General features: G+C 39.7%; 2 protein-coding genes across 2 annotated transcripts; one reads left to right on the top strand and one right to left on the bottom strand.

Annotated features, from left to right (window-relative positions):
- The first annotated feature begins 284 nt into the window (after nucleotides 1-284).
- LOC145493882 (testis-specific serine/threonine-protein kinase 3-like) lies at nucleotides 285-2,226 on the top strand. The gene is made up of 2 exons (XM_081473361.1): nucleotides 285-1,289; nucleotides 1,726-2,226. The coding sequence occupies exons 1-2, from the start codon at nucleotides 429-431 to the stop codon at nucleotides 1,978-1,980; spliced, it is 1,116 nt and encodes a 371-aa protein (XP_081329487.1). The 5' UTR covers nucleotides 285-428; the 3' UTR covers nucleotides 1,981-2,226.
- A 1,683-nt stretch (nucleotides 2,227-3,909) lies between these two features.
- LOC145493883 (ADP-ribosyl cyclase/cyclic ADP-ribose hydrolase-like) lies at nucleotides 3,910-10,836 on the bottom strand. The gene is made up of 8 exons (XM_081473363.1): nucleotides 10,311-10,836; nucleotides 8,921-9,009; nucleotides 8,482-8,623; nucleotides 7,964-8,058; nucleotides 7,595-7,687; nucleotides 5,499-5,585; nucleotides 4,930-5,037; nucleotides 3,910-4,006 (listed from the first exon to the last, which is right to left on the bottom strand). Exons 1-8 carry the CDS (start codon nucleotides 10,596-10,598, stop codon nucleotides 3,910-3,912), a joined length of 999 nt encoding a protein of 332 aa, XP_081329489.1. The 5' UTR covers nucleotides 10,599-10,836.
- Between the last annotated feature and the right edge of the window lie 1,109 nt (nucleotides 10,837-11,945).

Below are 11,945 nucleotides of genomic sequence, written 5' to 3'. Positions count from 1 at the left end.
TCTATCGCGCGATAGAAATCGAGAGGGAATAAGCTAGTGTTTAAAAGAAACACGATTTTTAACCAATCAGCGCGCGTATTATCTTAGGACTATTTTCTAAAATAATTTAAAGCCACTTTGTTTTACTTTTCTTGCTTAGATCCATCAAAAGCTTCCTTTCGCAAAAGTAAGTTCCTTTGAACATCACAATCCAAAGAAATTTGCTGCCCAATAATTAATGTGACGCATGAAACTAAATTAACCACTTAGAAAATAATTATAACTCTGGATTCGTTTGAGTTAACTCAAACGCAGATACAACAGCTGAATAATATGATTTAATTTTTCTTCAACTTCACCTTTTTTTTATTATTCCAATCTTGCGCCCATGGAAATAACTTTACACTGAAGTCGGCAAACTGCAGCGCTTTCTTCGCTACTTTCGCCGCATGTCGGCATCGTCCAATGAAAACCAAGAACACGAGGCGGCGGACGACTGTGAAAGAAACACCGACAACAGTCAAACAAGTCCCGAAAATGAGGACGGCGACGAAAAGAGAAAAACCTGCGAAAACCAAGGATCCCGACCGAGCGACTACTTACCTCACCTGCCGCGCGAGGAACCACCGGACCACGCTGGCGAGGTGCTGGCGGCTTACGGCTACGTGTTAGGAGATTCGTTAGGTAAAGGTTCCTACGCAGTTGTTAAAGTGGCATTTTCCAAGAAACTAAAGCGGCAGGTGGCCATAAAGATCGTCCTGAAGAAAAAGGCGCCTGAAGATTACATTACGAAATTTCTACCTCGCGAGATCTCCGTCATGAAACAACTCAGTCATCCGAACATCATTAGACTTCACGAAGCCATTGAAACAAGCTCGCGAATTTACCTTGTTATGGACATGGCGGACGGTGGCGACTTGCTCGATTACATCAAGACGAACGGTCCGGTTAGCGAGCCTGAAGCGCGCAAGTTTTTTCATCAATTGGTCGACGCCTCGGAATACCTTCATAGTTTGGACGTAGTGCACAGAGATTTAAAATGCGAAAATATTTTATTGGATCGCAACAAAAACATCTTGCTTTCGGATTTTGGCTTTGCCAGGACTCAGCCCATGGAGTACGACACAGGGAAAAGGAGGCTGAGTATGACGTTCTGTGGATCTTACGCTTACGCGCCGCCTGAAATTCTTCGTGGTATCGCATACGATGGAACTCGTTCGGATGTGTGGAGTCTGGGAGTTGTGCTGTTCACCACGCTATGCGCAAAATTACCTTACGATGACTCAAACCTCAGATTGCTAATGGAACAGGTAACAGAAACTGCATTGTCTTATAATTGAGTTAATTTGCTTGATTTAGGCTAATCGATTCTCGTTTGAGATTGAAAAAAAGAAAAAATCTTCGTGCCGTTTAGAAGCGGTAGAAAATGTTTTAGCTGTTTCAACTGAGTTCTGCTGCATGATGCAGTATTTTTTCAATATGCATTCCAGTGTTTCAGTATAGCGTTGCCGGCCAAGCGGCCCGTAATATCGAACAACTCGCTACCACATTTTCCGGGCGGGGTCTTCACAAGTATCGTGGCTGTAAGTAAGTCATAGGCTTGATTTAGACCAAGTAGTTATTTTATAACCTGAATGAGCGTTGTAACAAAATTTATACCGTCTTGATCGACCCTGACTGAGACTAACTATTTCAGAAATCTTTTATGAAATGCTATGGTCTTATGCCTACTTTGTGCCTTGTCAGGTCTCTAAGACAGTCGTTTTTCCCAAGAAGCGGAACGTCTCCGAGGAAGCCAAACATCTCATCTTAAAGATGCTTCGTGTCGAGAACGAAAGAATTGACATCTCGGGAATCAAGAATCACCCATGGTACACAGGTAAGAGGATGAACGAATGGCTGAAGGAGGGCAAGAAAAACGAGATCCTTGTAAAGGACAAATCGCACGACTCGGGATTGGGAAATGAGGCTGAAAGCGTTACTCAGGACATGAAGGAATAATGAGCGAGTAAGAAGGTACGGGGGAAGTCACTGGTAATATCTAAGAACATGATCTGCTTCCAAAAGCAACCAGAATCCCGAAGGTACGATTTTGGTCGGACTTCCAAACTGGAAAATGTCTGCCTGATAAAATTACGCAAAGGTGTACGGTTTGATTAAGGGAATACAAGTGGGCAAATGACGGAATGACCCACACGCAAGTCACCATCATGCAAGACCATTAACGAAGGCAGAAACGTGTGAGATTTTGAAAGAAGCGTAAGACAATTGAGAGAAAAGACCGAAAGCTAGCTTTGACAGGCAATAATTCAGGAAAGCTAAATAAACAACGAACAATGTGGTCTCAAGCGTTGTCTCTTCCCATCTTGAGTTATTAAAGAGCAATCGTTTTTAATTTCGGTGATTTTATCATAGACACTCACGGACAATCATTCAGTCAGTCGGTCAGTAGGTCGGTCGGTCAGTCGGTCGGTCGGTCAGTCGGTCGTTACGGGTCCGTCGGTCAGTCGGTCGGTTGGTCGGTACTGGTCGGTCGGTGAGTCGGTCGGTTCAGTCGGTCGGTCGGTCCATACTGGTCAGTCGGTGGGTCGGTACTGGTCGTGATCGGTTTCAACCTACTCGTTCTGAGCAATTTTCCCTTGTACATGCAAGGGCAAGAGTTTTTTCCGCCCCTTTCAATAAATTTAATATGTGGGAAAAGCTCCAGAACAAGTTTTTGTCAATCACGAAAGTCGATCGAACGACAGAATAATCAATCAGTCAATGATCACTCAATCAGTTAGTCAACCAATGAAACCCTAATTCAGTTGATTACACAACTAGAAACATAAACTAAACACAATGGTAGCAAGTGCTAAATATCACCTTTATTATATTTAGTTTGATCGTACAGTGTAGTAGTGACAAATGTTTGGTAGCTAATTGCATGGATATTGCCACACTATTTCACGATCGGTCACATTACAAAACTGAAAATCGTACTGTACACTGAAATAGACGACTAACGCAGCTGATTATCATAATATGTAATTAGGGTCGGTCATTTTCTTCCATTCAGTTGATGATTTTCATCCATCTGACATGAAATCTTTGAAATTTCTTTACAGATTAAAGAAAGCATTCAATGTTCTTTTAAAATTACGGTCATGTAAGACATTATTATTAACTTTTAGTTGGGCAAAAAACATACTGCTCTCATGTAGGATTTTATATGAAATCGTTTGAAGAATTAACAGCCTCGCCCCTGAGACACTAAGCCTCTCGCATGCGAGGGTCAGGATTACTGAGTCACTAGAATCATAGCTATCAATCACTCGTTTCAATTCCAGTGCTGGAAGTCCTTGCTTAATTTTAAAGCGCTCACTATGTAACTCACTCACGTGCTTCTACGGAACAAGCGCGCGACGTACTTGCGAACTCACTTTTTACGACAACTGCAGAAATTCTCGCGCGCTCACTGGCTAATTTTCATTGTCAATAAGCGGACAGACACATGAATTTATAATTAATGCGATGCGTCAACGAGCGAGAACTGACAATTTGACAATTTGCTGTCGTAAAAAACAAATTGACGTCAGTTTTTCATGAGTCTGTCCTGTTATTGACAATGAATTTCGTCATAACATTGTCAAAGTAGTCTGCGGATCCACAGCTTTGACAATGTTATGACGAAATTCATCATCAATAACAGGACAGACGCATGAAAAACTGATGTCAATTTGTTAAATCTGGCTTACTTACTACGTCATAGTTGCCACTAAAATGTTTCTAATTTTTTAAAATATAAGGGAATGTGCATTTTTTTGCTTAAGCAACGTGAGCACCTTGGCTATCAAAAACTAGATCTGTTCGAATTCTTTTCTTCACGCCTCTAGTGTTTGCCCTGATCTACTATTTCCCATTTTGATTTGAGTTCCATCGAATCCATTGTTAATTGGAATTTCCAGCATTCAAAACTGCAGCCATGATACCAGCAGTAATCAAAAACAGTGAAGATTTTACAGAGGTGGCAAACCCTTTTGGATTCCTAGAAATAGATTATAGTACTAACGTCAGAAATATCAATAATATTTTTTACGATAACTGAAGAAATTCTCGTGCTCTCATTGGCTGATTTTTATTGTCAATAAGCGGACAGACACATGAATTTATAATTTATGCGATGCGCCAACGAGCGAGAGCGAGTGCGAAAGCGGACAATTTGAGAATTTGTTATTGTAAAAAACAAATTGACGTCAGTTTTTCATGCGTCTGTCCTGCTATTGACACTGAATTTCGTCATAACATTGTCAAAGTAGTCTGCGGACCCACAGCAATGTTATGACGAAATTCATGATCAATAACAGGACAGACGCATGAAAAACTGACGTCAATTTGTTAGCTTTGTGGTGACTTTACAATAAATAATGAATTAAGCTGAAAACCAATCGACATCTATCTTCCGATATCATTTTTCAATTGGTCTGTACTAACAGTGTTTGTCCCTTTTTTAAATTCTTTTTTTTTTTTTTTTCTTAAGGGCTATCTGTTTACGGCAGTATTTTACTTGCCTTTTTGTATTGTGGGCCGGCATGCCAATGAGTAGTAATCAACATCAAGCTGGTTTTATTAAACGATCATAATTATGTGCACCAGTTTTAAGATTTATTATATTCGGACCACCTATCTCTCTAGCCTGAGTCCTTAAAAGGATTCAATCCCAGGGCCTAACAGAGTAGGTATACAAACATACACTACACTCTACGCATTATCATAGTAACCAAACATCAATCATGATAAATGACTGAGCGCTTCGAATTCCTTTGCCCATCAACGCAAGAGCCATCGTGCACGCACTTACACTGTGTAACTATCGATACTAAGACTGACATTAAAATAGTTTCTTTAATTTAGAAGCTAAGATATGACCTTTGCATGCCTCTTACACTATGTACAGAAGGTAAAACTAACCTGCAATTTTTGTAGTGAATTATTGTCCTGTTCCTGTAGCCAGCTTCCTTCAGAAAAAGACATTCACGAGAGAGCGGATGATCAGCGCACAAAATATGGCGCACGTCACTGCCAAATAGAGATGGATGGAAACTAGATCAACGGCTGCTTCAGTTCCGTTTAATTTCAGGACAATACAATGCAACCGTATCCGGGAAAAGCACTAATAAAAAGGTGGGAAACGATAAAGCGTATAGCAAACGATAAAGCGGAAAACCTCACGCTCATCTGACAGCAGAAAAATATTATTAATTCCAAAATTTGAAACTACGGTGTATACAGGAAATAGACAAAAACAACCATAACAGTGAGCTTTTCATCCTAGCATTGACCAGGAAACATTTAAAACAATTTTTTGTATTTATTCATTATGTCTTTGCCTGTTTTCTTTCCCCTTTGGAGGGGGGTCAGTGGGGGGACGGTTTTGCATCCAATTGCAGTTGTAAAACAAGTGGTTGAGAGAGGCACATAAAAACGTTAGCAAAAACAAAGACAAATAAATTACACACAACTGAGTTATAAATTCTTACTCCGGGTCGTCATGACAACTGACGGGTATTCCTATGTTTGTTGCGTCATCCTGGAGCTGCTTGATAGAATCTTCCCCACACCTTTCACTGTAAACATGTCAGTGAACGACACAACGAGTCAAAAATTAAACCCTCTTGTAGGTAGCCGAGTATTATTGGGTCTATATCTGTATAATATATGTAGTATGGGATAATCTATATCATATAACGATTTTAGTCTCGCCTTTCTCGGCACACAAGTATTGTTACCTTTGAAGACACGCGAAACAGTGAATTTCCTAGTTACACAATGTATACTGTTTATGGTTCAGGGTGTTGATGTAATGCACACATATACATCTACAGCAAGCTCGCCTGAGCCGTTTTTGTAAGATTTTCATTAAATGAAACCATGATCGAAATGCAGTTATAGTGAAGGGGTGTCATCTTCTGTAACTGATCAAGAGCAAAAATAGGCTCTCGTTACATTTGGATTTAGTATCATCATTTTTGCCTCGCTAATTCGATTAAATATGGAAACGTTGACGGATGAAATTTACCAGCTCTTCAACTTATTCTTTTGATTTTGACCTCGTTATATGATCCATGTAAAATTTGAGACTAACCCGTTGTTATATGTGGGACTCTTAATTAATTCCAAAAACAAAAAGAGGAAAACGTTGCCATCAAAATGTATTAAATCGCTAAGCGATTTTGTACATTTATGACCTCAACAACGTGTTTGAGTGCTTTTTTGCGTGGCAAAAGGTAAAACAACATACACAGATTTTACAGGAAGTATCTACTTTAAATCTCTCTGGTGAGTTTAACGGGAATATATATGCCTCTGCACAACTGGCGCAAGGTTTCTTACTGGGACCTTAATGCTTTGCAAGAAGGTGAAGTGCGATGGCTGGTTTGCAGTGTCATGCCATCAAAAATAAAAATCGTAACCATTCAATAAATTATGTCAAGAAGCTGAGATGTGAAAGATGACTGATATATAAACAACCCCGCCAAGATTTAGGTCTGTGCGGTTATTCATTCGCGCGTAATTCAGAAAAGTGTTTGACCCAAACTTATAGAGCTTTGTATGGAGACGCAATGTTGGTGCCATTCCGGGAGGCACCAACATGGCGGCCGTAAAGTAACAGAAACATCTGCCATTGAGTTTTGCCATCGAAACGAACAGTTATTACTTTAGAGCTCTGACACATTGAAATTAATACTTCCTCTAAAGCAAGAACTGTTTATTAAGCAAAAACTTGGGCAATAACTAATCTTTTGACCTACTCGAGAGCCTTTTAATGTCACGCAACGCATAAACTTGGAAATTCAAACGCTTTATTACATAATGAGGAACCCAGCAGGGCTTAAACGTTGCCAAACGTCAAGTCTTGAAAGGGTCTTGCATCTGATGAAACTGAAACTTCAGAGGAAGTGATAATTTATTTATTAATTCCTTTATATTTATCTTTTACTTGTATTTTATTTTGGAAAATGATGACGTCACATGAACAGTGTTTTCCGATGATAGCGCGAGTATAGTACTTGCGGGAGTAAAAAAAAAGTGCAATATGTTTTCATAAGCAAGCGCATAGGCGTACGGGCACCTTCGGACTTGGGTGGCGGTGACTCTCTTGCCCGAAAAATTTACGCCTTGCCCGAAGACGAGATTGTTGAGATCGGGGTGCAAACGCACTCAAATTGCATGAAAAACAAAAAACTTTCACAATTCCCACATCTAATGAAACTGCAATAATTCCAAAAAAAGTTTTTGTACATAAGCAATCAATCGTACCCTATCAACAGCCTCAATCCTACTAAGATCTAAAAACGTATTAGAAGAAAAAACATCAAGAGAAAGTTACTAACTAGAAACTTCATTTACGAGTTTTGGAAATCACGCAAACAGCATTATTTTGCAGTGTTTACTCTTCAAGTGTCTTTGCCCAAATCAATAGCGTTTCGCCCGAAAAATCACATAATTTCCGTAGCTGGGGGCCCCTCGACCCCCCCCCCCCCCCCCTTCTCCCAGCTCGTACACCAATGAGCAAGCGATCAAACGACCACACGATCTAAAATTTGCTGGCTGGAAAACTAAAGTGTTTACTCACTATTCCGTCCCATTTATTGTATGGATTACGATGATCATCAGCTCGGTAATTTTCTCCACGTGAAATCTTGGCAGCTCGTAATTTCCAAAATAGCTTGGAGAAAAGATAAAAGGGAAAATAGAAACTGCTTGTAAGTTTGTTGAATTGCCAGTTAATGCATAGCATAATTAGAACAAAGCTGAAGCTTTGCAATGTTGCCCATGCAGAGTCAACGTTTCAGGTCACATACCCATCACATCCCATGAGCGACCCTCTCTAATTAAAACCAACATGAAGAGCGAGGGCCCTGGAAATGTCTCTGGTTTGAAATTCAAAAATTGTTGTCGAACTCAACCGTATCTAAAGGTCCCTAAAATGCATCGTTCTTACCTGTCTCTCTTATAAGCTGGAATATGATTTCCCTCTCGAGAAACTCTGGAACCATTCACCATGACTCGTACGATCCCTCGGGCATGCTCTGCAAACTTTGAAACAAAATTATACATTCAAAATTAGATCCGGCAGTGATTAGGAATATTTTTACAACCTGCTCGTTCATTAGTTTGTTCATAAGTTCGTTGATCATTCTTTCTTTCGTTTCATCGTTAAATCGTTCCCTCTTTCCCACGTTTGCTACTTTTACATGTAGCTATTTACTGAACTGAAGTTGATTAAGGTTAATTATTTAATTATTAACTTCGTTAAAGGCATTTTTAGCTTTTTGATTGGTTCACTGAATCTCGGTTTCCAGTCATACCACTGACATTACACCTGTTTATGACCGTATGACTGAAGCAAGTAAGTATCGCTTATTGAAATTTCAGTCGAAAAAAAAAATTAAGAGAGATCTTGGGTGAAGCTTTTACTTTTACATTCTACTTCCTTTGTACATATTTTATTTAACTTACTATGCTAGAAGCTTGACCCCAAAAAGGCGTCGTATAATCGCATTTCTTGCTCCAATTTGGACAGGAATTGTAGTCAATGCCATCAGTTGTATTCCGAGACAAGTTTCCATTTCCACAAAAGGTCAATTCATTTACGATCCATCTAGAAAACAACAACACAAAACCAGAAACAAACAACGATCGGACATCAATTTCTCACTTCTTTCTCAAATTCCAATAACCATCCCCCACCCCCCATCCCCATGCACTACCCCATCTTTTCTGGTCTATCTCTGCCTCAGTCAGTGTGCTCATGAAAAAAGCTTCAATCAGAAAATAAGCATGTACAAGGAAAAAGAAGATACAATGGAAATTTTAATTTAAATTCGCTATCTGAAGCCATCACTTATATCAATGCGAAAGCATTTAAGAATTTCAGTGGTGTTAACTCTTTCCTTACCCAGTCATGGTGTCTTCTAAGGTTGTGAAGCGCACGTCAAATTCTGAATAGGAATGCACAGCTTTGTACGTTCCTGACCAAAACAGGCTCTATGAAAGAAGGGAAGAGGAGAACAAAGGAAAATCTAAACAAACTACATCGGGTATAATTATTGAGGTCGGCACTAACTAAGGGGACATTTTGAGTGGACGTGACGCGCGGGGACAAGGCCGGTTGTGTGCATCAGCTGTACGCATAGAACACAATTTCGAGCTGGTGCACACGATGCGGTGTGATAAAATTCAAAGGGCATGTCTCACGGGGAAACTGTGGCTGCAACACGTCTCCGGGGGAGAACAATTTCCTTCGCTTATACATTTGTCCCCTAATGTGCCGACCTTACAAATTACGAACCCAATTGTTGAGGGTCCTTGTCTTTGTCAGACGAACGAACGAATGAATGAATGAATGAATGAATGAATGAATGAATGAATGAATGAATGAATGAGTGAATGAATGACTTTATTTAAGTGTCAATAGTATTTAGCTTAAAAAAAAAATAATTGGGGACACCATTTACCCATTTAAGTGCATTTTCTGAATGCTTTAGTAAATACTTCTCTACGCTCTTGGATAACCTCACATTGTGACAGAAGAATCTCGCTTATGTGTCCAGATGAATGTGCGTGACAAACGGGTTTCACTTTGTGTTAGCAGGAAATATTAAAGCAGTAAATAGAAAATAGCTCGTGGTTCAATTCATTAAAGCAAACAGGGAGCACTAATTTATAATTTTTATTATGAACAAGCTGTAAGCTAAGTTTGTTGGCCACGTTTCTTGGTAAATGTCGAAACAGCGGACGGAGGATGAAATCAGTAAAATTCCAAGAACCTTGCGAACTGTCACGACTAGGATTTTGCAAATTATGGAGAATAGATGTAAATACTAGTTATACTCGTATGTGTCTCGTATAGGCTGATTATTAATGTCTTAACGTCTTTCTTTACAGTTCAAATATGTGATCTTTTATATATTCACTTGAATTCTTCTCCCTTTACGGGTATATTACGAACTCACAACGTGATCAGCTCCCATGCAGTGGGCATGCAGTGGTCATGGGTTCGAATCCCGTTCAAGCCTGAATTATTTTTGAGACTTTATTTTCACAGCTGCTTAAGCTGTGTACATAACTGCGATGATTATTCATGTTTTTACATGTGTTCAACTTCTGTTAGCGATGCGGGTTGTGACTTTATAGTATGCGGATTTTTAGAACTGAAAATACATACTCAATTAGCGCGCCATCGATGTAACCGGTAAACGAGGGTTTCTTACAGCACAATTTGGAACCCAAGGGGCTTCGACCTTTACATAATTCCCACGATGTAGATCTGCAAAGTCAGTCCTCACCTTATTGTAAATCTCCGCCATTCCAACCTCGTCAAAATACGGCTTGTAGTCGTCAAAGGTTAAGTTACAAGGATTCTTGTAAGCAAATGCCCCGTGAAACGTGTTCCAGATCTTACTGCAGTTCTTCCAAGTTGTTGAATTCGAGCCAAATTTTTTGTATTGGTAATCATAGCATCTACCGACCACTATTTCTTTAATTCGGGGAGTTGTGCCTTTGTCCTGAACGCTCGGGTGTACCGTGATGCTCAGAAGAAGAAACAGGTTAGCCAAGGATGCAAAATCAGCCATCTTCACGATTTCACAACTCCTCAAGATCACGCAAATGCCTTGTACTCAACATCAACTTATTGCCAAGTAGATCAGTTCGTACCAGCCAGAGATCGTCCCCAATTCTTGGAAAACCGAACCAATTCTAAGATGAGTCTGGTCGCAATCGGGTCATCTACTCGCTACTTTGATTGACCTTGATTCGCCAACGGTTTTAGTGGTTTAACCTGTAGGCTTTTGTCGATTTTGCCAGCATAATTTTTGCCATGATTTATCAAACCAAGCATGATTTTTATTTTTTTATCTCAATTTAGCACTGCTAGCATAATCTGGCTTTTCTGACCTTCACGAAATGACGTAATTTTCCAGTTACGAAAGGCTCTTCTGGAGTTGTTAGAGATAAGAAAACCGAACGCAATTCAGCCAGCAGTTAGTGTTGCGTGATTTGTCTGAAGGTTATAAGAACTTCAGGGAATTGTTTTCCAGACCTTCAAATTCAAATAAAAATAGCAGGCGTCAGCTGTGCATGCAACCTCGCATGACAAGATCAGCTTCGTGCGATGAAGCCATTTTTGTAGATTGTGTTCACCGGCTTGCTAAGCCCCACGAAATATTTTTAAAGTGCCACTGAAACGAAATTTTCGTACTCTCTTTTATTAGCCCAATTTGTAGTTTCAAACGTGCTTAAAATAATGGTGAACTTTATTTCTGTCAAATCCTAACGGAAAGTGCTTTTTTTAGCTGCTGAAATCGACTTTTTGGAGCAAAACTGTGTCCGGGCTCTGGAACCGAATTTAAGGACCTTGTGACGTCACTGGTTGTATTCACGCAAGAAGCGCTATAGATTCTCTCTTGTTTTCACTTGATTTATTAAGTCTATTTTTCATATTGTCGATACCTGCTAGTTTTCTACCTTATAATTTCTGTCCAGTTTTGACAGGAAATACATATCATGAACGTTGGAGGGCGCCAAAGAGTGTAGATTCACCAAAATAAATGCTACAGATTAGAACAGCTCAGTTACTTTTCGAACATCTTGAGTACTCGATTGGAGATCTCGAAGACGAGTGTGGCAACTTTTATATCACTTCCTAAAGCCTAAACACGATATTTCGTCGTCTGTTTTCAGCCTGGTTCTGAAATTTGGATTCTCACGTTTATCTAAGGTCTATTACACAAGGTTCGAATATATCCTCGGCAACTTTACTGCAGTAAAAGCCGTAAGCGCATCAGCCATCCGCACAATCACGAAGTTATTAACGGTCCACAAGCTTTGAGTCGAGTACTTCTTTGCACACAGAAGGCATCTTTTTATGATACTAATAAGTGAGAGTTCTTGTGGTAGACAAAATGTATCTTTGAAAATTG

The sequence above is a fragment of the Orbicella franksi genome, chromosome 7, assembly GCF_964199315.1.
Source record: "Orbicella franksi chromosome 7, jaOrbFran1.1, whole genome shotgun sequence".
Taxonomy (NCBI): Eukaryota; Metazoa; Cnidaria; class Anthozoa; order Scleractinia; family Merulinidae; genus Orbicella; species Orbicella franksi.
This window is presented reverse-complemented; position numbering and strand designations above follow the sequence as displayed.

What these genes read in the sequence shown, in the direction of transcription:
- LOC145493882 (XM_081473361.1), top strand. Translation starts at nt 429, where the DNA reads ATGTCGGCATCGTCCAATGAAAACCAAGAACACGAGGCGGCGGACGAC. An exon ending in TCAGATTGCTAATGGAACAG is followed by an intron (nt 1,290 to 1,725) that starts GTAACAGAAACT and finishes GTGCCTTGTCAG; the next exon opens with GTCTCTAAGACAGTCGTTTT.
- LOC145493883 (XM_081473363.1), bottom strand. Translation starts at nt 10,598, where the DNA reads ATGGCTGATTTTGCATCCTTGGCTAACCTGTTTCTTCTTCTGAGCATC. An exon ending in AGTTGTCATGACGACCCGGA is followed by an intron (nt 5,038 to 5,498) that starts GTAAGAATTTAT and finishes TCTATTTGGCAG; the next exon opens with TGACGTGCGCCATATTTTGT. An exon ending in ATTCACTACAAAAATTGCAG is followed by an intron (nt 4,007 to 4,929) that starts GTTAGTTTTACC and finishes ATCTATTTCTAG; the next exon opens with GAATCCAAAAGGGTTTGCCA.